The 25,180-nt window shown below is 43.9% G+C and overlaps 1 protein-coding gene across 2 annotated transcripts in view; it reads right to left on the reverse strand.

Annotated features, from left to right (window-relative positions):
- Positions 1-24,881, reverse strand: part of ZFYVE9 (zinc finger FYVE-type containing 9) — a 235,230-nt gene extending 210,349 nt beyond the window's left edge. For both annotated transcript variants that reach the window (XR_015874942.1, XM_088462252.1), the window contains exons 1-2: positions 24,863-24,881; positions 21,889-21,990 (exon numbers count right to left, since the gene is read on the reverse strand). Coding sequence is in view for 1 of the 2 variants with exons in the window: in XM_088462252.1 (XP_088318378.1) it covers positions 21,889-21,958 (70 nt within the window). In the remaining variant the exon portion in view is untranslated. The remainder of the gene's footprint in view (positions 1-21,888; positions 21,991-24,862) is intronic.
- Positions 24,882-25,180: the final 299 nt, after the last annotated feature.

A 25,180-nucleotide genomic window follows, 5' to 3' on the forward strand; every position in this document is an offset into this window, starting at 1 on the left:
GCTCATTCTATAAACCTTATACACACACACAGCCTGCAGCTCATTCTATACACCTTATACACACACACAGGCTGCAGCTCATTCTATACACCTTATACACACACACAGCAGCTCATTCTATACACCTTATACACACACACACAGCCTGCAGCTCATTCTATACACCTTATACACACACACACACACACAGCCTGCAGCTCATTCTATACACCTTATACACACACACACAGCCTGCAGTTCATTCTATACACCTTATACACACACAGCCTGCAGGTCATTCTGTACACCTTATACACACACAGCGGCTCATTCTATACACCTTATACACACACAGCCTGCAGCTCATTCTATACACCTTATACAGAAACACACAGCCTGCAGCTCATTCTATACACCTTATACACACACAGCCTGCAGCTCATCTATACACCTTATACACACACACACGGCCTGCAGCTCATTCTATACACCTTATACACACACACACGGCCTGCAGCTCATTCTATACACCTTATACACACACAGCCTGCAGCTCATTCTATACACCTTATACACACACACACCCAGCATCTCATTCTATACACCTTATACACACACACAGGCCGCAGCTCATTCTATACACCTTATACACACACACACAGCCTGCAGCTCATTCTATACACCTTATACACACACAGCCTGCAGCTCATCTATACACCTTATACACACACAGCCTGCAGCTCATCTATACACCTTATACACACACAGAGCCTGCGGCTCATTCTATACACATTATACACACACACACGGCCTGCAGCTCATTCTATACATCTTATACACACACAGCCTGCAGCTCATTCTATACACCTTATACACACACACAGGCTGCAGCTCATTCTATAAACCTTATACACACACACACACAGCAGCTCATTCTATACACCTTATACACACACACACACACACAGCAGCTCATTCTATACACCTTATATACACAGCCTGCAGCTCATTCTATACACCTTATACACACACACACAGAAGCTCATTCTATACACCTTATACACACACACACACAGCCTGCAGCTCATTCTATACATCTTATACACACACACACAGCCTGCAGCTCATTCTATACACCTTATATACAGAGCCTGCAGCTCATTCTATACACCTTATACACACACACACACACACACAGCAGCTCATTCTATACACCTTATACACACACAGACTGCAGGTCATTCTATGCATCTTATACACACACACAGCCTGCAGCTCATTCTATACACCTTATACACACACACACAGCAGCTCATCCTATACACCTTATACACACACACAGCCTGCAGATCATTCTATACACTTTATACACACACACACACACACACACAGCAGCTCATCCTATACACCTTATACACACACACAGCCTGCAGGTCATTCTATACACCTTATACACACACACACACACACACACACAGCCTGCAGCTCATTCTATACACCTTATACACACACAGCAGCTCATTCTATACACCTTATACACACAGCAGCTCATTCTATACACCTTATACACACACAGCAGCTCATTCTATACACCTTATATACACACACACAGCCTGCAGCTCATTCTATACACCTTATACACACACACACACACACACACAGCAGCTCATTCTATACACACACACAGCCTGCAGCTCATTCTATACACCTTATACACACACAGCCTGCAGGTCATTCTATGCATCTCATACACACACACAACCTGCAGCTCATTCTATACACCTTATACACACACAGCCTGCAGCTCATTCTATACACCTTACACACACACACAGCCTGCAGCTCATTCTATACACCTTATATACACACACACAGCCTGCATCTCATCCTATACACCTTATACACACACACAGCCTGCAGGTAATTCTATACACCTTATACACACAGACTGCAGCTCATCCTATACACCTTATACACACACACACACACACACACACACACACACACAGCAGCTCATCCTATACACCTTATACACACACAGCCTGCAGGTCATTCTATACACCTTATATACACACACACACACACACACACACACACACACAGCCTACAGCTCATTCTATACACCTTATACACACAGCAGCACATTCTATACACCTTATACACACACACACACAGCAGCACATTCTATACACCTTATACACACATAGCAGCTCATTCTATACACCATATACACACACAGCAGCTCATTCTATACACCTTATATACACACACACACACACAGCAGCTCATTCTATACACCTTATACACACACAGCCTGCAGCTCATTCTATACACCTTATACACACACACACACACACACACAGCAGCTCATTCTATACACCTTATACACACACACACACACACACACACACAGCTCATTCTATACACCTTATACACACACACAGCCTGCAGCTCATTCTATACACCTTATACACACACAGCCTGCAGGTCATTCTATGCATCTTATACACACACACAGCCTGCAGCTCATTCTATACACCTTATATACACACACACACACACAGCAGCTCATTATATACACCTTATACACACACACAGCCTGCAGCTCATTGTATACACCTTATACACACACACAGCCTGCAGCTCATTCTATACACCTTATATACACACACACAGCCTGCAGCTCATTCTATACACCTTATATACACACACACACAGCCTGCAGCTCATTCTATACACCTTATACACACACAGCAGCTCATTCTATACACCTTATACACACAGCAGCTCATTCTATACACCTTATATACACACACAGCCTGCAGCTCATTCTATACACCTTATACACACACAGCCTGTAGGTCATTCTATGCATCTTATACACACACACAGCCTGCAGCTCATTCTATACACCTTATACACACACACACACACACACACACACACACACAGACAGCAGCTCATTCTATACACCTTATACACACACAGAGCCTGCAGCTCATTCTATACACCTTATACACACACACAGCCTGCAGGTCATTCTATGCATCTTATACACACACACAGCCTGCAGCTCATTCTATACACCTTATACACACACACACACACACACACACACACACACACACAGCCTGCAGCTCATTCTATACACCTTATACACACACACACACAGCCTGCAGGTCATTCTATACACCTTATACACACACAGCAGGTCATTCTATACACCTTATACACACACAGCAGCTCATTCTATACACCTTATATACACCACAGCAGCTCATTCTATACACCTTATACACACACAGCCTGCAGCTCATTTTATACACCTTATACACACACACACAGCCTGCAGCTCATTCTATACACCTTATACACACACACAGCCTGCAGCTCATTCTATACACCTTATATACACACACACAGCCTGCAGCTCATTCTATACACCTTATATACACACACACAGCCTGCAGCTCATTCTATACACCTTACATACACACACACACAGCCTGCATCTCATTCTATACACCTTATATACACACACACAGCCTGCATCTCATCCTATACACCTTATACACACACACACACACACACAGCCTGCAGCTCATTCTATTCACCTTATACACACACACACAGCCTGCAGCTCATTCTATACCCCTTATACATACACACACAGCCTGCAGCTCATTCTATACACCTTATACACACACACAGCCTGTAGCTCATTCTATACACCTTATACACACACACACACCCAGCATCTCATTCTATACACCTTATACACACGCACAGGCTGCAGCTCATTCTATAAACCTTATACACACACACAGCCTGCAGCTCATTCTATACACCTTATATACACACACACAGCCTGCAGCTCATTCTATACACCTTATACACACACACAGCCTGCAGCTCATTCTATACACCTTATATACACACACAGCAGCTCATTCTATACACCTTATACACACACACACACACAGCCTGCAGCTCATTCTATACACCTTATACACACTCACACACACACAGCCTGCAGCTCATTCTATACATCTTATACACACACACACACAGCCTGCAGCTCATTCTATACACCCTATATACACAGCCTGCAGCTCATTCTATACACCTTATACACACAGCCTGCAGCTCATCCTATACACCTTATACACACACACACACACACACAGCAGCTCATCCTATACACCTTATACACACACACACAGCCTGCAGGTCATTCTATACACCTTATACACACACACACACAGCCTGCAGCTCATTCTATACACCTTATACACACACACACACAGCAGCACATTCTATACACCTTATACACACACACACACACACACACACAGCAGCACATTCTATAGACCTTATATATACACACACACACACACACACACAGCAGCTCATTCTATACACCTTATACACACACAGCCTGCAGCTCATTCTATACACCTTATACACACACACACACACACACACAGCAGCTCATTCTATACACCTTATATATATATATATATATATACACACACACACAAGCACATTCTATACACCTTATACACACACACACACAGCAGCACATTCTATAGACCTTATATACACACACACACAGCAGCTCATTCTATACACCTTATACACACACTTCCTGCAGCTCATTCTATACACCTTATACACACACACAGCCTGCAGCTCATTCTATACACCTTATATACACACACACAGCCTGCATCTCATTCTATACACCTTATATACACACACACAGCCTGCATCTCATTCTATACACCTTATATACACACACACACAGCCTGCATCTCATCCTATACACCTTATACACACACACACAGCCTGCAGCTCATTCTATACACCTTATACACACACACACACACACACACACAGCCTGCAGGTCATTCTATACACCTTATACACACACAGCCTGCAGCTCATTCTATACACCCTATATACACAGCCTGCAGCTTATTCTATACACCTTATACACACAGCCTGCAGCTCATCCTATACACCTTATACACACACACACACACACAGCAGCTCATCCTATACACCTTATACACACACACAGCCTGCAGGTCATCCTATACACCTTATACACACACACACACACACAGCAGCTCATCCTATACACCTTATACACACACACAGCCTGCAGGTCATTCTATACACCTTATACACACACACACACACAGCAGCACATTCTATACACCTTATACACACACACACACACACAGCAGCACATTCTATAGACCTTATATACACCCACACACAGCAGCTCATTCTATACACCTTATACACACACAGCCTGCAGCTCATTCTATACACCTTATACACACACACACACACACACACACAGCAGCTCATTCTATACACCTTATATATATACACACACACACACACCAGCTCATTCTATACACCTTATATACACACACAGCCTGCAGCTCATTCTATACACCTTATACACACACAGCCTGCAGGTCATTCTATACACCTTATACACACACAGCCTACAGCTCATTCTATACACCTTATATACACACACAGCCTGCAGCTCATTCTATACACCTTATATACACACACACAGCCTGCATCTCATTCTATACACCTTATATACACACACACAGCCTGCATCTCATCCTATACACCTTATACACACACACACACACACAGCCTGCAGCTCATTCTATACACCTTATACACACACACACACAGCCTGCAGGTCATTCTATACACACACAGCAGCTCATTCTATACACCTTATACACACACAGCAGCTCATTCTATACACATTATATACACACACACAGCAGCTCATTCTATACACCTTATACACACAGACAGCCTGCAGCTCATTCTATACACCTTATACACACACAGCAGCTCATTCTATACACCTTATATACACACACACACAGCAGCTCATTCTATACACCTTATATACACACACACACAGCAGCTCATTCTATACACCTTATATACACACACACAGCCTGCAGCTCATTCTATACACCTTATACACACACACATCCTGCAGCTCATTCTATACACCTTATACACAAACAGCCTGCAGCTCATTCTATACACCTTATACACACACACACAGCCTGCAGCTCATTCTATACACCTTATATACACACACACAGCCTGCATCTCATTCTATACACCTTACATACACACACACACAGCCTGCATCTCATTCTATACACCTTATATACACACACACAGCCTGCAGCTCATTCTATACACCTTATACACACACACATCCTGCAGCTCATTCTATACACCTTATACACAAACAGCCTGCAGCTCATTCTATACACCTTATACACACACACACAGCCTGCAGCTCATTCTATACACCTTATACACACACACACACAGCCTGCAGCTCATTCTATACACCTTATACACACACACACACAGCCTGCAGGTCATTCTATACACACACAGCAGCTCATTCTATACACCTTATACACACACAGCAGCTCATTCTATACACATTATATACACACACACAGCAGCTCATTCTATACACCTTATACACACACAGCAGCTCATTCTATACACCTTATATACACACACACACAGCAGCTCATTCTATACACCTTATATACACACACAGCCTGCAGCTCATTCTATACACCTTATACACACACACATCCTGCAGCTCATTCTATACACCTTATACACAAACAGCCTGCAGCTCATTCTATACACCTTATACACACACAGCAGCTCATTCTATACACATTATATACACACACACAGCAGCTCATTCTATACACCTTATACACACACAGCAGCTCATTCTATACACCTTATATACACACACACACAGCAGCTCATTCTATACACCTTATATACACACACACACAGCAGCTCATTCTATACACCTTATACACACACACAGCCTGCAGCTCATTCTATACACCTTATACACACACACATCCTGCAGCTCATTCTATACACCTTATACACAAACAGCCTGCAGCTCATTCTATACACCTTATACACACACACACAGCCTGCAGCTCATTCTATACACCTTATACACACACACACAGCCTGCAGCTCATTCTATACCCCTTACACACACAGCCTGCAGCTCATTCTATACACCTTATACACACACAGGCTGCAGCTCATTCTATACACCTTATACACACACACAGCCTGCATCTCAACCTATACACCTTATACACACACAGCCTGCAGCTCATTCTATACACCTTATACACACACACACAGCCTGCAGCTCATTCTATACCCCTTACACACACAGCCTGCAGCTCATTCTATACACCTTATACACACACACGGCCTGCAGCTCATTCTATACACCTTATACACACACACAGCCTGCAGCTCATTCTATACACCTTATACACACACACACACACAGCCTGCAGCTCATTCTATACCCCTTACACACAGCCTGCAGCTCATTCTATACACCTTATACACACACAGCCTGCAGCTCATCTATACACCTTATACACACACACAGCCTGCAGCTCATTCTATACACCTTATACACACACACACACACAGCCTGCAGCTCATTCTATACCCCTTACACACACAGCCTGCAGCTCATTCTATACACCTTATACACACAGTCTGCAGCTCATTCTATACACCTTATACACACACACAGTCTGCAGCTCATTCTACACACCTTATACACACACACACACACAGCCTCCAGCTCATTTTATACACCTTATACACACACACACAGCCTGCAGCTCATTCTATACACCTTATACACACATACAGCCTGAAGCTCATTCTATACACCTTATACACACACACACACACACACACACAGACTGCAGCTCATTCTATACACCTTATACACACACACACAGCCTGCAGCTCATTCTATACACCTTATACACACACACAGCCTGCAGCTCATTCTATACACCTTATACACACACAGCCTGCAGCTCATTCTATACACCTTATACACACACACAGCCTGCAGCTCATTCTATACACCTTATACACACACACAGCCTGCAGCTCATTATATCATACTTGCCTACCCTTCCGATTTGGTCGGGTGCCGCTGCCGACCTCCCGGGAAGGCAGGCAATCCTCCCGGCTGCCGCCCTCCCCTCCTATCCCCCCCACAATAACCCCTGCGAATTGCGTCATTTTGGCCCCGCCCCCTGCTTCACAATGCCGATATTACCGGCATTGTGCAGCGGGGACGAACTGACGCCATCGCGTGGCTCCGCCCCTAAGTGTGTGTCACCAACCCGGCCACTCCCCCTTGTCACGGACACGCCCCCCCGCCGATCTGGCTGCATCCTCCTGGAAGGAGCAGCCAGAAAATAGGCAGGTATGCATTATATACACCTTATATACACACAGCCTGCAGGTCATTTTATACAATATTTTGATAATTTTTGCCTTAAACAGTTTGTGTACATTGAACCATCAATAAGCAAAAAAGTCTCACTATCTTGGTCACGTAAAAAATTTTCTGTATTTCGGAATATTTGGATATGTCCTTTTATATGAAGTGGGTTGCAGCACTAATGAAGTTCTTATGCATTTGTCACACTTTTGATCAAACTACAACTATTCACTGATAAACTGTATTAGATAAACCAGAGGTTCCCAAACATGGTCCTCAAGGCTCCCCAACAATTCAGGTTTTAGGGTTATCCATGGTTGGGCACAGGTGGTTAAAATCAAACTGACTGAGGTACTAATTACCTGTGGTCAAGCATGGATATCGTTAAAACCTGGACTGTTAGGGTGCCCTGAGGACTTAGTTTGGGAACCTCTGCCTTAGTCCCTTGTATCAAACTTGCCTACTCTCCCAAAAACGGATGGGGGCCTTCTGAAAATCATCATGCCGGGTAATATCCCTAGCCACAACCCCTATGCCACCCCATGCCTACTCTGCTATGCCAACTTGGCTGCCCCCTCCCGGATGCACACGTCTTGAATCACTAGTTCTCAATGCAGAAGCTGCAGCCAGACTGAGCGATGCAACCATCAATGGTTCACCATAGATTGTTATTGTACCATCAATGGTTATCACCAATGGCACCATCGATTGAAAGCCACTGACGAACACAGAGAGAGACACTACAAGACAAGTCTGAACTTGCCAGTTGCATGGTTAGTGTAAGACGGGTTCAACTGCAGCACTTCATATTGTTTTTTTATTCCTGTTCCCAAAATGAAACTTGTATAATTGAGAGATTGTATTTAAAGTATAACATACTTTATGTACAAAAAAATGAAACATACGTTTTTAGATATTCAAAGGTCACATCATCTGACCTTGAAATGTAAAAGTCAATATTTAAATATAAATTTTTTTTTATGAAAACTATGGTCCCTTTGCTTCTAATTGTGGTAGAACTTTCATGTTGGGCTTGTTTTGAAGCTAAGTTATGACCTTGCAGGCATAAATTTGACATTTTGTCATGTCTGTAACCCTGCTCATGAACACAGTATCACTGAGGGCTAAAATATTAGATATGAAAGCTACTTTATGCTGTTTATCATCCTACCTAATTTCATGAAATCTGAGAAGGTCGAGTTGGAAGCTGTGATGATTTGGCATGGAATGACCCCATATCTAAAAAGTTTTTTCCTCAAGGTCATAAACTTTTATTATATTGCAATATGCACAAACAAAATTCAGCAGCAGCCATGCTTGCAACACGTGCCAGGTCTTCAACATTATCTTCCTAGGGACCCTCTGGGAAAGACTCTTGGGGCTTCTATGTCAGCTGCATCTCGTTCCCAAACCTCCCAAATGCCTGCACCTGAGGTTACAGTACAGCAAATTTTGGAGGCTGTTACGTCCTGCGAGACAAAACCGGTGAACAAAATTGAGAAGGTACAATCCGATTTGTCCCTGTTACGATTGTAGAAGTTCAAAATCGGATTGCTACACTTGAGGACTTGCACACTCCATTAAAAGCAGAAGTTGCTTCTCTGACTGCTGAAATGGCAGGTCTGCAAAACAAGGTCTCCCCCCGAAAAAGAGGAGCAATGGCTGATCGCTACTTATGGTCACAACTCTTTTTTTTACTACTACTTTTGCATACCCACCAGACCACTTCCTACTGGTGCACCTCCTTGCACATTTATTGCAAAGCTTCTTCATTATCCGGATCAAGATGGAATATTGACAATGGTTCCAGTTAAAGGTTCCCTGGTACGAAATGGAATCACTTTCAGTATTTCCAGATTTTGCTGCAGATGTACAAAGGGACAGAGCTAAATTTCTTCCTATGAAACGGCGACTCTGTGACTTGAATCTTCAATACGCCATGCTGTTCCCTTCTAAACTACGCATAGTAGCGGATGGTGAAACAACATTTTGACGACACCCTAAGAGGCTGCGGCATGGTTGGATTTTCAAAAACCTGTCAGTAGACAGCTATCTTCTGATTCATCTCATTCATTTAAGATTAGGCAGAATGTTGTTGTGGAGGGGATATTGCTTCAGGCATCTAATTTCAAAATATTTGTCGGCTTATGTAGTGTTAGATCTATGGACATTAAGGATATATGAAGAGCCCCTTTGCATTTGTGATTGTTTTTCAAAATGTTCCTTTTTTTATATATTTACAGTGCATCCGGAAAGTATTCACAGCACTTCACTTTTTCCACATTTTGTTGTTACAGCCTTATTCCAAAATGGAATAAATTAATTTTTGTCCTCAAAATTCTACAAAAATACCCCATAATGACGTGTAAAAAGTTTTTTTTGAGATTTTTGCAAATAAAAAAAAAAAAAAACAACGAAATCACATGTACATAAGTATACACAGCCTTTGCTCAATACTTTGTTGATGCACCTTTGGCAACAATTACAGCCTCCAGTCTTTTTGAATATGATGCCACGAGCTTGGCACACCTATCTTTGGGCAGTTTCACCCATTCCTCTTTGCAGCACCTCTCAAGCTCCATCAGGTTGGATGGGAAGAGTCAGTGCACAGCCATTTTCAGATCTCTCCAGAGATGTTCAATCAGATTCAAGTCTGGGCTCTGGCTGGGCCACTCAAGGACATTCACAGAGCTGTCCTGAAGCCACCCCTTTGATATCTTGGCTGTGTGCTTAGGGTCGTTGTCCTGCTGAAAGATGAGCAGTCGCCCCAGTCTGAGGTCAAGAGTGCTCTGGAGCAGGTTTTCATCCAGGATGTCTCTGTACATTGCTGCATTCATATTTCCCTCTATCTTGGCTAGTCTCCCAGTTCCTGCCGCTGAGAAACATTCCCACACCATGATGCTGCCACCACCATGCTTCACTGTAGGGATGGTATTGGCCTGGTGATGAGCGGTGCCTAGTTTCCTCCAAACATAACACCTGGCATTCAAGCCAAAGAGTGCAATCTTTGTCTCATCAGACCAGAGAATTTTGTTTCTCATGGTCGGAAAGTCCTTCAGGTGCATTTTGGCAAACTCCAGACGGGCTGCCATGTGCTTTTTACTAAGGAATGGCTTCCGTCTGGCCACTCTATTGCTGCAGAGATGGTTGTCCTTCTGGAAGGTTCTCCTCTCTCCACAGAGGAATGCTGTAGCTCTGACAGAGTGACCATCGAGTTCTTGGTCACCTTCCTGACTAGGGGCCTTCTCCCCCGATCGCTCAGTTTAGACGGCCGGCCAACTCCAGGAAGAGTCCTGGTGGTTCCAAAATTCTTCCATTTACGGATGATGGAGGCCACTGTGCTCATTGGAACCTTCAAAGCAGATATTTTTCTGTGCCCTTCCCCAGATTTGTGCCTCGAGACAATCCTGTCTCGGAGGTCTACAGACAATTCCTTGGACTTCATGCTTGGTTTGTGCTCTGACATGCCCAAGTGTGGGACCTTATATAGACAGGTGTATGCTTTTCAAAATCATGTCTTATCAACTGCAAGGGCAGCTAAAATGCTGCATAGCCTACATCACAGAACTTACCCAGAAAGACTAAAAGATTTTAATATGTATAGTTTGGAACAGAGAAGGGAAAGGGGGGACATGATTGGACGGAGCTCCACAGTACAAATGAGAGACTCAGTGCCGATGTTTATGTAGTTGGGCAATGTTTTGGTACTGCACATGTGCGAATAGTCCTGAAATTTCTTACTGCGAACTCAAGAACCCAAATGCGCCATACCGTTCACAACTGCACACAGGATCATTAACACTTGAAAAGGGATATGCGACCCCTGAGCGTTTCAGGGTTGAGACCGGGAAGTGACCTAAAGTGATCGCAAAAAGAGATAATTTCATGGGCATGTTAAGGGGTTGTGTCAATGTTGGAGTGTTTACAATCTCCATTGCAAATGCAGACCACGCAGCCTGAAAGTGGGCGTCTCAATGCTCGTACACTCCATTGCACCATCCAGCACAAAGGAAGGCTGAGATTAGCAGTAGCATATTCCTGCAACGCCTATTGCAAGAGCAGCTACGAACGCAGCTGCATTACCAACCATCTCTGAATCAGACCCAATGTCTCAAAACATACTGTGAAAGCAACTCAGGAGTTTAAGGCAAAGAAGTGTAATATTCTGCTATGGCCAAGTCAATTACCTGATCTCAACTCAACGGAGCAAGCATTGCACTTGCTGAAGACAAAACAGGCAGAAAGACCCACAAACAACTGAAGACAGCTGCAGTAAAACTCTGGAAAAGCATAGCAAAAGAGAAAACCAGCATTTGGTGATATCCTTGGGTTCCAGACTTCAGGCAGTCATTGCCTGCAAAGTATTCTCAACAAAGTATTAAAAATTAATATTTTATTTATGATAATGGTAATATCTCCAAATACATTTGAGCCTGTGAAAATAGGGCACGGAGTATAAAAAATGGTTGTAATTCCTAAACGTTTTTTTTCAACCCCTTGGGGTCAATCCAATTAGCCGCGAAGGGTGGGAGTTGCCGTTGCAACGGCATTAAAACGCCGGCAGTGGCCCGGCACCTTGCATCCTTCGTGGCCCGCTCTGAGCTCGAATTCGTAAAATTTTGTTTGCAGCCCTATGGGGCTGCAAACAAAATTACGCGAATCCAGGCTGCCGTAAAGTTCATCGATGCTAATAGGATCGACCCCATAGAAATAAAGCTGAAAGTCTGCAACTCAATTCTCCATTGTTTAATTTCAAATCCATTGTGTTGAAGAACCGAGCCAAAATAAGGAGTGTTATGGTAAAACTTACATTCGTTAACTCTTTCTTCAAAGTCCAAAGGGTCCACAGGGAGACATTGGGGGTGTAGGTGGGACCTGGAGGACAGGACACCAACAGCAAAGCTTTTCAATCCCAAGATGCTCCAGTCCTTCCACCTATACCCCGCCCACAGCCCGTGGGCACTTCAGTTTTGTTTACAAGCCCAAGGCAGGAGCAGGAAAGGAGAGAAGGAAGACTGGTAGCCTGAGGAATCACACTCTCATGCAGAGAAGGAAACAAGGGACCAAGAAAAGAAACCCAATGAAGCCAGGGACCCTGTGGACCCTATGGACTTCGTTAACTTTCTCCGAAGCTAAGTTTTACCATAACTTCCTTTTCTTCTTCAAGGTCCATAGGGCTCCACAGGGAGACACTGGGGTTGTCCCAAAGCAGTTGTTCAAGGGTGGGAACGCTCCTGAGCGGATAGGAGAACCCTATGCCCGAAGGAAGCATCCCGAGAGGCACATGTATCAAAGGCATAGAACCTAAGAAAGGTGTGGACAGAAGACCAGTTGGTCGCCTTGCATAGCTGTTCAGCTTAGGCACCACGCCGGGGCTGCCCACTAGGGACCCACAGAGCGAGTAGAATGAGTAGAGACAGTAGTCAGCACCGAAAGGCCAGTCTTCGTGTAAGCCTGTGAGATAGTCATGCGATACCATCTGGCCGGAGTCTGTTAGCTGGCCATCCCTTCTTGTGGGATCCATACAGGACAAAGAGGGTGTCTGATTTCCTGATGGAAGTAGTACGGTGACATAGATCTTTACAGCACGGACCACATCCACAGAGGCCTCACCTGCCGAGAGGTCAGGGAATTAAAGGCCGGAACCACAATTTCCTCATTGAGGTGGAAGCGAGAAACCACCTTGGGAAGGAAGCCTGGGCGTGTTCGAAGAACAGCCCTGTCCTGATGAAATATCAAAAAAGGGGAGCGACAAGAAAGCTCCCCTAAATACAATACCCTATGGGCAGACGCTATAGCCAGAAGAAAGTCTTCGCAGTGAGCCATTTCTCATTTCAGGGGTTCTTATGGATGTTCCTGAAGTGCTTTGAGCACCACTGACAAATCCCATGGAGCCACAGGAGGGACAAAGGGAGGTTGTATCTGTAGAACACCTTGCATGAAGGTATGAACATCCAGTATATGAGCATTTCTGCACTGAAACCATATAGACAAAGCAGAAACCTGCACTTTGAGAGGTGCTAGGAGGAGGCCTAGATCTAGTCCAGCCTGAAGGCAGGCAAGAATTTAAGAAACTTTAAAGACTTGAGGGTCATAGTTTCGTGGAGCAAACCATTGGAAATATGTATGCCATATTCTGTGGTAAATCCTGGCTGAGGCCGATTTACATGCTCTGAGCATGGTCTGGACCACAGAGCCGGAGATACCCTTAGCCATTAGGATGGATGTCTCAAGAGCCAAGCCGGACTAGGTACAGATGTAGACATAGACCCCGAGACAACAGGTCTACTCGTAGAGGAACGTCTATGGAGAGCCTAAGATTCGAGTACCAATGACGTCTGAGCCAAGCCGGAGCTATGAACAGGACTGTGCCTCCCTCCTTTCTGAATTTCCGAAGCACTCGAGGAAGCAGGGATATTGGAGGGAAGATATAGGCCAAATGGAAGTTCCATTTCACTGACAAGGCAGGTCGCATCGGGGTCCTCTGTTCTTGCTCCAGAAATTGGAAGTTTGTAGTTGTGTCTGGAGACCATGAGATCCACTTCTAGAAGACCCCATTTGTCTACCAGTGCTGAAAGACTTCTGGATATAGAGACCATTCACCTGCATGCATGTTCTGACTGCTGAGGAAATCCGCTTCCCAATTGAGAATCCCCAGGATGAACACTGCGGAGATGGCTGGGAGATTGCGGGACACTTCTGTCATTGCTTACTGACTTCGAGTACCCCCTTTGTGATTGAGGTACGCCACAGTCGTGGCGTTGTCGGACTGTACTTGTACTGGCCTGTTTTTCAGAATATTCTGAGCCAGAGTAAGAGCTATGTAGATGGCTCGAAGTTCCAGGATGTTGATGAGCAACACTGCCTCGACTGACGACGAGCAGCCCTGGAAGGAGTGCTGACCGGTTACTGCGCCGCACCCTCGGAGGCTTGTGTCCATGGCGAGGAGAGTCCAGTCCAGGAGCCAAAAGGGATGACCCTGGTTCGAATGCAAAGTCTGTAGACACCAGGCTAGGGACAGGCGGAAACCCAGGCAGGGGTTGGGGGGGGGCTCTCTTCATCTGGGATTTGAGCCGATGGGGTAGCCCATTCCACCTGGAGAGGATCAGGTTTTGTAGGGGCCTGGAGTGAAACTGGACGAACTCCACCATGTCCTGGGTGGACACCATTGATCCCAAGGCCTGCATTGCAGAGTGAGTCAACACACTGATTCCGATGAAGTCTGTGCCGCAGTACTGAAATCTTGTCCGCCGTTAGGAAGATTCTCTGAACTCGAGAGTCCAGGAGGACTCCCAAATATACCATCTTTTGAGAGGATGTCAGGGAAGACTTTTTCCAGTTGATCAGCCAACCATGAAGTTGAAGAAAGACAATGGTTACCTGCAGATGGCGATGAAGAGACTCTGGGGAGCTGGCCAACAGCAAGAGACTGTCCAAATATAGGAGCAGTCTGATCCCTTGACGAGGAAGAGAGGCCACCCTAACTGCCATTATCTTGGTAAAGTCCAGAGGGGCCATCGAGAGCCCAAATTGCAGAGCCTGAAATTGGTAATTTTTTTTTCAGGGTCCATAGGGATCCACAAGGATACCATGGGGTAATGTGCTTGGAGAGATCCAGACACCAAACAGTTAAAGTTTCAGATCCCAGGATGCCTCGAGTCCTCCTCCATATTTACACCGCCCCCAGCCCTTCAGTTGTTTCTTTGGTGCTGCAGGATTCAGACGCACCTTTGTAAAAAGGAACTGCTCAGACAGCCCTAGCTTTTATTTTAGGTTTTATTGTCTATGTTTTTGGGTTGGCAGTACTGAGCGTCTACATTAAGACGCATGTACTGCAAGTCCTTCTACCTACGCCGGGCCGCAACACCACTAACAGGGCTGGTGATTTCGGCGATTCCCGGCTCGGTTCTCGGACTGATACCGGAAGCACAGAGATGTCAGGTAAGGCGATTCCTCGCTTATGGGGAATAGCACACGGCAGTCCTTGCTTCTGGCACAGGAGACACACCAGAAGCCCCTGCAGTCAGGGCCCAGAGCGTTCGCGTCTTCACTAGACCACCGGGGCCCTTATCGTCTGACGCTGGGGATCTGCAGCAGACGCTTCTGCTGCCACGAGGCCAGCGTACCTGGCCGGTTGATGCAGCTTAGGGGAGGTAGGCACTCCACTGGCAGCAGAAAAAGTCCCTTCAAAGGTTTTCGTGCGTCTGGGTCACTCTTCCTATCCGCCTCATGTGAGGAGACGCTCACAGTCCACTATCGGTGCTCTGCTGTAGCTCTCAGGAGATTTTGGGTCAGTCATCCTGTATACCTCTCCCATGGGCCAGGTATACATTGCTCTATATCCTACCAAGCATTGTGCTTTGAGTAGTTGAATTAGAGCTCAGTGCAACTTAATTTGCATGTGCATTATATGTGACCGTTTGCTAGCTGCTTTGTTAATACGGTACTGCCTTTTATTTCTGACTCAGTTTATATCACTGTTTTTCTCCTCATCCCTCTGTTGCGGGTGTGGTGGTTTTCCTTCATACTTCACATTTATTTGTTAAGATTGTCACATTACATTGCATTGTTACCTTTATAATTGATATGTCAAAAAAAGTAAAGGGAAGCAGGAGGAGGAGGAGGAGGAGGCCCCTGTGCTAGTGTAAAGGCTGTTTGTCATGCTTGTCCGCTCAGGACTTTATAAAGGATGGTTTGTGTGCAGTCTGTTATAAAGATGTTACGTTCCCTATTCCGTCAGCATCTTCTCTTAAGGATTCTACAGATAGAAATACTAAAACATGTCTTAAGGCAATATTTTCATAATCTGGAGCCGTTACTCGTCCAGCTATGGCTGGAGCCCAGGCAGCCAAAAGCTGTTGAAGAATGAACGAGGGCATTGGAAGACTCTCTACCAGATAACAGATGATGTATATCTCCCACATACAGAAGTGGCCTCCTATTTGTGAGGAGCTGCAGTATATGCTGAAATTTTAGCTTCAAAAGCATCAGCAGCTTCAGTAGTGGCACTCAGGGTCCTTAGGTTAAGATCCTGGAAAGCTGATACAGGATCAAAGAAGGCTCTGGCATACTTACCTTTCTATGCAAAGTTACTTTTTGGAGCAGAGTTAGATAATAGCTACTCTGGCGGCTTCAAAGTCTGCAGTTCTGCCATCTACGGTTACAATAAAACCTAGGCAGTTTTCTTTTCAGTCCTATCGTCCTCAGGGACGAGCAAAGGAACAGTCTTCCTCCAAGCAGTCTAGTTTTCGCAGGACATCCAGGCGACATACTAAGAGGTCTGGGCCTGATGGGGCGAGCTTCCCCCTGTGGGATCCCAGGTGGGAGGCAGACTTCTTCAATTTGCAGATTACTCGTATCAAACAACAGATGCCTGGGTCCGAGAAGAGGACATACCCCTGAGAGACCACACTTTCCGGAGGCATCCTCCACAGAAGTTTTTTTGTACAGATCCTCCATCAGGTGCGGTCAAGGGCTTGGCCCTTCAGGAGGCCATTCACTCCCTGCTGCAGGCAGGGGTAATAATACCAGTTCCTGTGTTACAACAAGGAAGAGGTTATTATTCCAATCTATTCTTGGTTCAGAAACTGATTGAGTCTCATTGCCCTATTCTGAATCTAAAAACCCTCAACAGGTTTATCAGTGTACCCAAGTTCCGTATTGGAAACTCTCCGGTCAATTATTTTGCCAATGGAGCCTGGGGATTTTATGGCTTCCCTGGACATTTAGGATGCGTATCTGGATGTTCCTATTACGCCATCCCACCAACAATTTCTAAGGTTTGCTGTCCTGCAACATTACCAATTTCAGGCACGGCCCTTGGCCTATAAACACCCCCCCGGGTATTTACCAAAATAGTGGCAGCCATGACGGCCTATCTCAGGCATCAGGGAATCAGAATACTACCATATCTGGATGATCTTCTGATATTGGCACAAACTCCAGTTGTTTTACACCACCATCTTCAACTGACCATAGCCTGCCTACAAAAGCATGGCTGAATCCTCAATTGGAAGAAATCCTCTCTTTCTCCAACACATCAGATGTTACATCTGGGAGCATATTTGGATTCTCAGGCACAAAGGCTGTTACTGCCAGAGCACAAGATTGCAGCCCTATCATTGAGAGTACGCGATCTAAGTGAAGGGTATCCATTCTATCAGCGATGCAGGTCCTGGGATCAATGGTTTCCACCTTCAACATGGTGGAGTATGCTCAGTTTCATTCCAGGCCTCTGCAAAGATGTAAACCGTAGAGGTATTAGCCAAACTCTGTACTGAGGTAGAAAGTACGTCTACCCATGGGGTAGGCAAAGGTTTTGCAGGGAGTACATGCTGTGGCCATACCACAAGGGGAGCCACAACGGGGACTGCCATGTGGTCCGCAAGTTTTGTCAGCATCTGTGAACAGGCAGCCCAGCCTGGGTCCTGATGGAGAGACACCATGTTTAACAATTAGTACAAAGAGACTAGCACAATGTGTATTGTGGAATGGAGCCAAATCTGAGAGGGTGTGGGTTACAATAATGACTAATGAACTTAGGCTGCATTTTATTTCTTCGTTACTATGGCTTTCTAGAATGGCCTGCCCTGGGGCTGTCCTGCATCATCCTGTAATTTCTCATTCTTTGGATGTTTGGGATGAGGCTAACCACCTATATAATATTGCCCCCCAATCCCAGCCCTTTGATTCCATTGTTTGACAATCCCCTTTTTCGCCCGAGATAGTCTTCCTCCGCCTTGGTCCATTCCATTGGAAGAACAATGGAGTTAAGTTGGTAAATCATATTGCACAGACCTCACCCTTTCCCACATTTTCAAATATACAGACAATACTCTCCATTACTCACACTTTATTTTTCCAATACCAGCAAATACGACACTTTCACTCAACATTAATACCTCAACTTACCTGTAGGTCTCACCACATTGGAGGGCTTAACCCTTCATGTGACATCCCCTAAAGGACTTATCTCCACATTATACAATTTACCCCCATCACCGGAGGGCTTGGGAGAATCCTTAGATACTGACAACTGGACTGATATTTATTCTAACTTGGTCAAAAACTCAAAATGTGTTTGCATAAAAGAAAATGCATACAAGTTATTTTTCAGATGGTATTACGTTCCTACTCGTCTCAACAAAATGTACCCAGGGAATTCCCCTCTGTGCTGGAGATGTAACGTGACTGATGGGACGTTCCTACATATCTGGTGAAGCTGTTTGAAATTAGTCCCCCTATGGAAGGAATTAGGTACATTTTACAATAGAATAAAACAGGGCTGTCATTTAGAAACCGCTACAAAACCACCAAACCCCCGGGGTTTAGAACAGAACAGAACCAGTCACCAAACTGCCAGGGTTTAGAATAGAAACCGCCGTCAAACCACCGCTTAGTAAATTTTGCCCTATGGATCATTGTGTAAGAGACAGGTTTTTCCTGCTTAGACCATCAGATAATAACATTGGCACTAGTACACACAGGTGTATGGCCAGCACAAGACTATGGATCATTGTGTAAGAGACAGGTTTTTCCTGCTTAGACCATCAGATAATAACATTGGCACTAGTACGCACAGGTGTATGGCCAGCACAAGACTATGGATCATTGTGTAAGAGACAGGTTTTTCCTGCTTAGACCATCAGATAATAACATTGGCACTAGAACACACAGGTGTATGGCCAGCACAAGACTATGGGTCATTGTGTAAGAGACAGGTTTTTCCTGCTTAGACCATAAGATAATAACATTGGCACTAGTACGCACAGGTGTATGGCCAGCATAAGACTATGGGTCATTGTGTAAGAGACAGGTTTTTCCTGCTTAGACCATAAGATAATAACATTGGCACTAGTACGCACAGGTGTATGGCCAGCACAAGACTATGGGTCATTGTGTAAGAGACAGGTTTTTCCTGCTTAGACCATAAGATAATAACATTGGCACTAGTACACACAGTTGTATGGCCAGCACAAGACTATGGGTCATTGTGTAAGAGACATGTTTTTCCTGCTTAGACCATAAGATAATAACATTGGCACTAGTACGTACAGGTGTGTAGGTCATGCACACAGTGAAGATCAGAATGAAAGTGTAGCAGACCTTGGGCAATCAAAGTCAGTTAATCCATTGACCAGGCCAGGTGCTTTAACAACTGAGGCAATTTAGCTACTATACCACCAAGAGATCACAATTCTTGATGCCAACACCCCAGGCAAACAAATATATTTACACATCAGACACAACCAAAGGAGGATTATTAATGAATAGAAATTCCACAATTTAAGACACCATGGATGCTTGGGCAGAAAAATTCAACTCAATATACAACACTTCGGATCTGGCAACCCTATAATTGTCTATTACAATGGAAACCTAATAGAATATGCCAGTTAATGGATAATTTAGCGGTATAAATATTAGGCACTTGGAAATCGCTGGAAGGCAGAGAGTGCAGTCCAGAGGGACAGACATATAACATCAAGAAGGAAGGAGAAATGAATAATGATGCTTAGTAGGCTAACTATATACTTGCAAGTATACAATTCTACAATTCATGTTAGTATATATCCAAGTTTGTTAAATTGTTTTGTTTTATATGTCTTAAGGAAGCAAATATTATATATATATATATATCTCACTATTGTGTATAAAATATTCTGTATAATTTGATTTCCCTGTAAATAAATATCAGATAATCAGAGCCGGAACACCACGTTTGAACTCACTTTGGAATCTCAGGGAACACCAAGACCGCAGTGGAATGGCGCCCTGAGCTGGGGGAGGGGCTGCAGGGAGAGCCCCAGTCTTGCCCTGGTGTTCTAGTGGAGTCGTCGTTGAACCGGTGTCCACATCAGCACCTCCGGTCTGTCTCCTGAGACCGGAGGCAAGACTGCACCAAGACGCCTTATCTGTACCCTAGATTCCGTGCTGCAGTTTGGGGTCCGGGGAGCCTTCTAGCTAGTCCCCCTCGGAGCCCCGCCTGGAGTACCTAAGCACAGGCTTTGTGTCAAGGCACCGCGGAGGGGTGATGGGGCAGCAGCACAGACGTGCGGAGGACAGTCTGGTGCTGCTCGCCCATTATGGTAAAAAGAAAAAGTTAATTAAATCATAAAATAAAAGCTTGGGCTGCTTAATGCAGACCTCTGTTATAACGGTGACCCAGCTCCTGCTGGACACCAAGAAAACTGAAGGCTGTGGACGGGGTATAGGGGGAGGGGACCAGAGCAGCCTGGGATTAAAAAGCTTTGCTGTTGGTGTCCGGTCCTCCAGGTTCCTCCTACACCCCATTGTCTCCCTGTGGAGCCCTATGGACCCTGAAGGAAAAAAGAAAACGTCAGTGTCTAAATATACCTTATATGTACCTAACTGTGGTCTAAAAAATTAAAAGTACACATCTGATTGGTTGCTATAGGCAGATTTAAGAGGTTTCACAACTGAGAATTGTAATAAAAAATATTGGTGACTTCTATCTGCATAATATGGACATCAGTTATTGAGATTATTGAAACACCTCCACACACCTTCATTTTTTTCAAATTCATCTAATACTTTGTCCAGGTTACAGGATTCTTCCTCAAAATAGTTCTCCATTTGTTAGAGAGCTTTCAGGTATAAGTATGGGCCTGCAAAAAAACAAACAAAACAGGGAGGGGTTCATTCACTATTATATATATATATATATATATATATATATATATATATATATATACACACACACACACACACACACACATATATATGTATATATGTGTGTGTGTAATTATATATATATATAGATAGATATAAATATAGATACACATACATACATTCAAAAGTTTGGGGTCACTTTCGTATTTTACTTGAAAACGGACTTATTTATCAAATGAGTTGCACAATGAATAGAACATATAGTCAAGACATTTGCAAGGTTAGAAATACAGGTTGAGTCTCCCATATCCAAATATTCCGAAATACGGAATTTTTTTGGCTTGACTAAGAAAATGAAACCTTTGATTTTTGATGGTTCAATGTACACAAACTTTGTCTAAGGCACAAATTATTACAAATATTGTATAAAATTACCTTCAGGCTGTGTGTATAAGGTGTATATGAAACATAACTGAATTTTATGTATGTACACAAACTCTGTTTGAGCTACAAAATGATTGAAAATATTGTATAAAATTACCTGCAGGCTGTGTGTATAAGGTGTATATAATACACATAAATACAATCTGTGTGTATATTTGGGTCCAATTACCTAGATATTTCATTATGATATGCAAATATTCCAAAGTACGGAATATTCCGTTATCCAAAATACCCCTGGTCCCAAGCATTTTGGATATCGGAGACTCAACCTGTAATGATTTTTTAAATAATAATTTTGTCCTTCAAACTTTGCTTTCGTCAAAGAATGTTCCTTTTGCAGCAATTACAGCATTGGAGACCTTTGGCATTCTAGCTGTTAATTTGTTGAGGTAATCTGAAGAAATGTCACCCCACACTTCCTGAAACACCTCCCAGAAGTTGGATTGGCTTGATGGGCACTTCTTGCATACCATACGGTCAAGCTGCTCCCACAACAGCTCAATGGGGTTGAGATCTGGTGACTGCGCTGGCCACTCCATTACAGACAGAATACCAGCTGCCTGCTTCTTCCCTAAATAGTTCTTGCATAATTTGTGTGCTTTGGGTCATTATCCTCTTGGAGGAAATTGGCTCCAATCAAGTGCTGTCCACAGGGTATGGCATGGCATTGCAAAATAGAGTGATTGCCTTCCTTATTCAAAATCCCTTTTACCTTGTACAAATCTCCCACTTTACCAGCACCAAAGCAGCCCCAGACCATCACATTACCTCCACCATGCTTGACAGATGGCGTCAGGCACTCTTCCAGCATCTTTTCACTTGTTCTGCGTCTCACAAATGTTCTTCTGTGTGATCCAAACACCTCAAACTTAGATTCGTCTGTCCATAACACTTTGTTTTTTAAAAAGGGGGGGGGGGTTTAACCCCCCCTATTGTTCCTCAGCACAATGAATTGCACCTGCAACAATACATGAAGGACTATATGGTGACAGAAATTCAGAGATATTAGTTGCATGCATTTGCAAATCCATGGGAACCTGCTAGGCCACGTCACGGCTTCTCTGTTACTAACAGTCCCTAACACTAAGTCGTTCACGTCCGGGGTGCAGGGCACCGCAAAAAAACGTCCAGCCCTTGGATTTGCAAGTGCATGCAACTAATATCTCTGAATTTCTAACACCATATACTAAACCCCCCCTTTTTTTCTACTTCGTATGACCCCTCCCTTTCATGCACCTGAAGAGTACTGCCAAATTGATTTGAGCAGCTGCCATTTTTTGTTCATAACACTTTTTTCCAATCTTCCTCTGTCCAATGTCTGTGTTCTTTTGCCCATATTAATCTTTTCCTGTTATTGGCCAGTCTCCGATATGGCTTTTTCTTGGCCACTCTGACTAGAAGGCCAGCATCCCAGATTTGCCTCCTCACTGTAGACGTTGACACTGGCATTTTGCAGGTACCATTTAATGAAGCTGCCAGTTGAGGACTTGTGTGGCGTGTATATCTCAAACTAGAGACTCTAATGTACTTGTCTTCTTGCACAGTTGTGCACCGCGGCCTCCCACTTCTCTTTCTACTCTGGTTAGAGCCTGTTTGTGCTGTTCTCTGAAGGGAGTAGTACACACCGTTGTAGGAAATGTTCAGTTTCTTGGCAACTTCTTGCATGGAACAGCCTTCATTTCTAAGAACAAGAATAGACTGTTGAGTTTCACATGAAAGTTCTCTTTTTCTGGCCATTTGGAGAGTATAATCGAACCCACAAATGTGATGCTCCAGATACTCAACTCTTCTCTAACGAGCAAATCCGTTTTCAGCTGTGCTAACATAATTGCCCAAGGTTTTTCTAATCATCCGTTAGTCTTCTAACGTGCTTAGCAAACACAATGTACCATTAGAACACTGGAGGGATGGTTGCTGGAAATGGGCCTCTATACACCTATGTAGATATTCCTTTAAAAACCAGACGTTTGCAGCTAGTATAGTCATTTACCACATTAACAATGTATAGAGTGTATTTCTGATTAATTTAATGTTATCTTCATTGAAAAGAAAAAAACACAGAAATTTTCTTATTTTTTGAAAGAAAAGCACAGTGACCCCAAACTTTTGAACGTGTGTGTGTGTGTATATATATATATATATATATATATATATATATAAAAAAAATGCATCAATATAAACATGAATTCCACATATTAACACAAAAGGTGACAGTTTAATATAGACAGAAATACAAAAATATGTTAAAGACCATAACCTCAAATATATAGTGCCTAATCTAACTATCCATCTCGCTTCCTTAATAAGTAACAATTTTGCTCTGTTTCCCCCTCTTAAAGATAGGGGTACATGATCAATGGCAAAATATGTAAGGGAATTCAACGAATGACCTTTGGCTTTAAAATGACTGGTCACTATCCTTACCAGCCAGTGTCACCCTGATGGCCGATCTATGTGCCGCCATCCGCTCACTGAATTTGCGAATGGTCTGGCCAATGTAGTAAAAGCCACAAGGACACACGATAACAAACAACATTTATGTATTTACAGTATGTCTACATACAAGTGGATTTTGCACATTTGTCGTCTCCTAGTGCCGTTTTTCTGGAGGATGCATTATGTGATTCGGGCTCAGGAGCAAGATATTGTTATTATTACATGTATTATTGAAGTGCCGGCAGAGCCGGGGAGACTGTATATTGTGCTGGTTAGCACCTGCTGCAAGGCACCGCTAGTTTGTTG

Source organism: Taudactylus pleione, unplaced genomic scaffold (genome assembly GCF_031769625.1).
Source record: "Taudactylus pleione unplaced genomic scaffold, aTauple2 ptg001167l, whole genome shotgun sequence".
Taxonomy (NCBI): domain Eukaryota; kingdom Metazoa; phylum Chordata; class Amphibia; order Anura; family Myobatrachidae; genus Taudactylus; species Taudactylus pleione.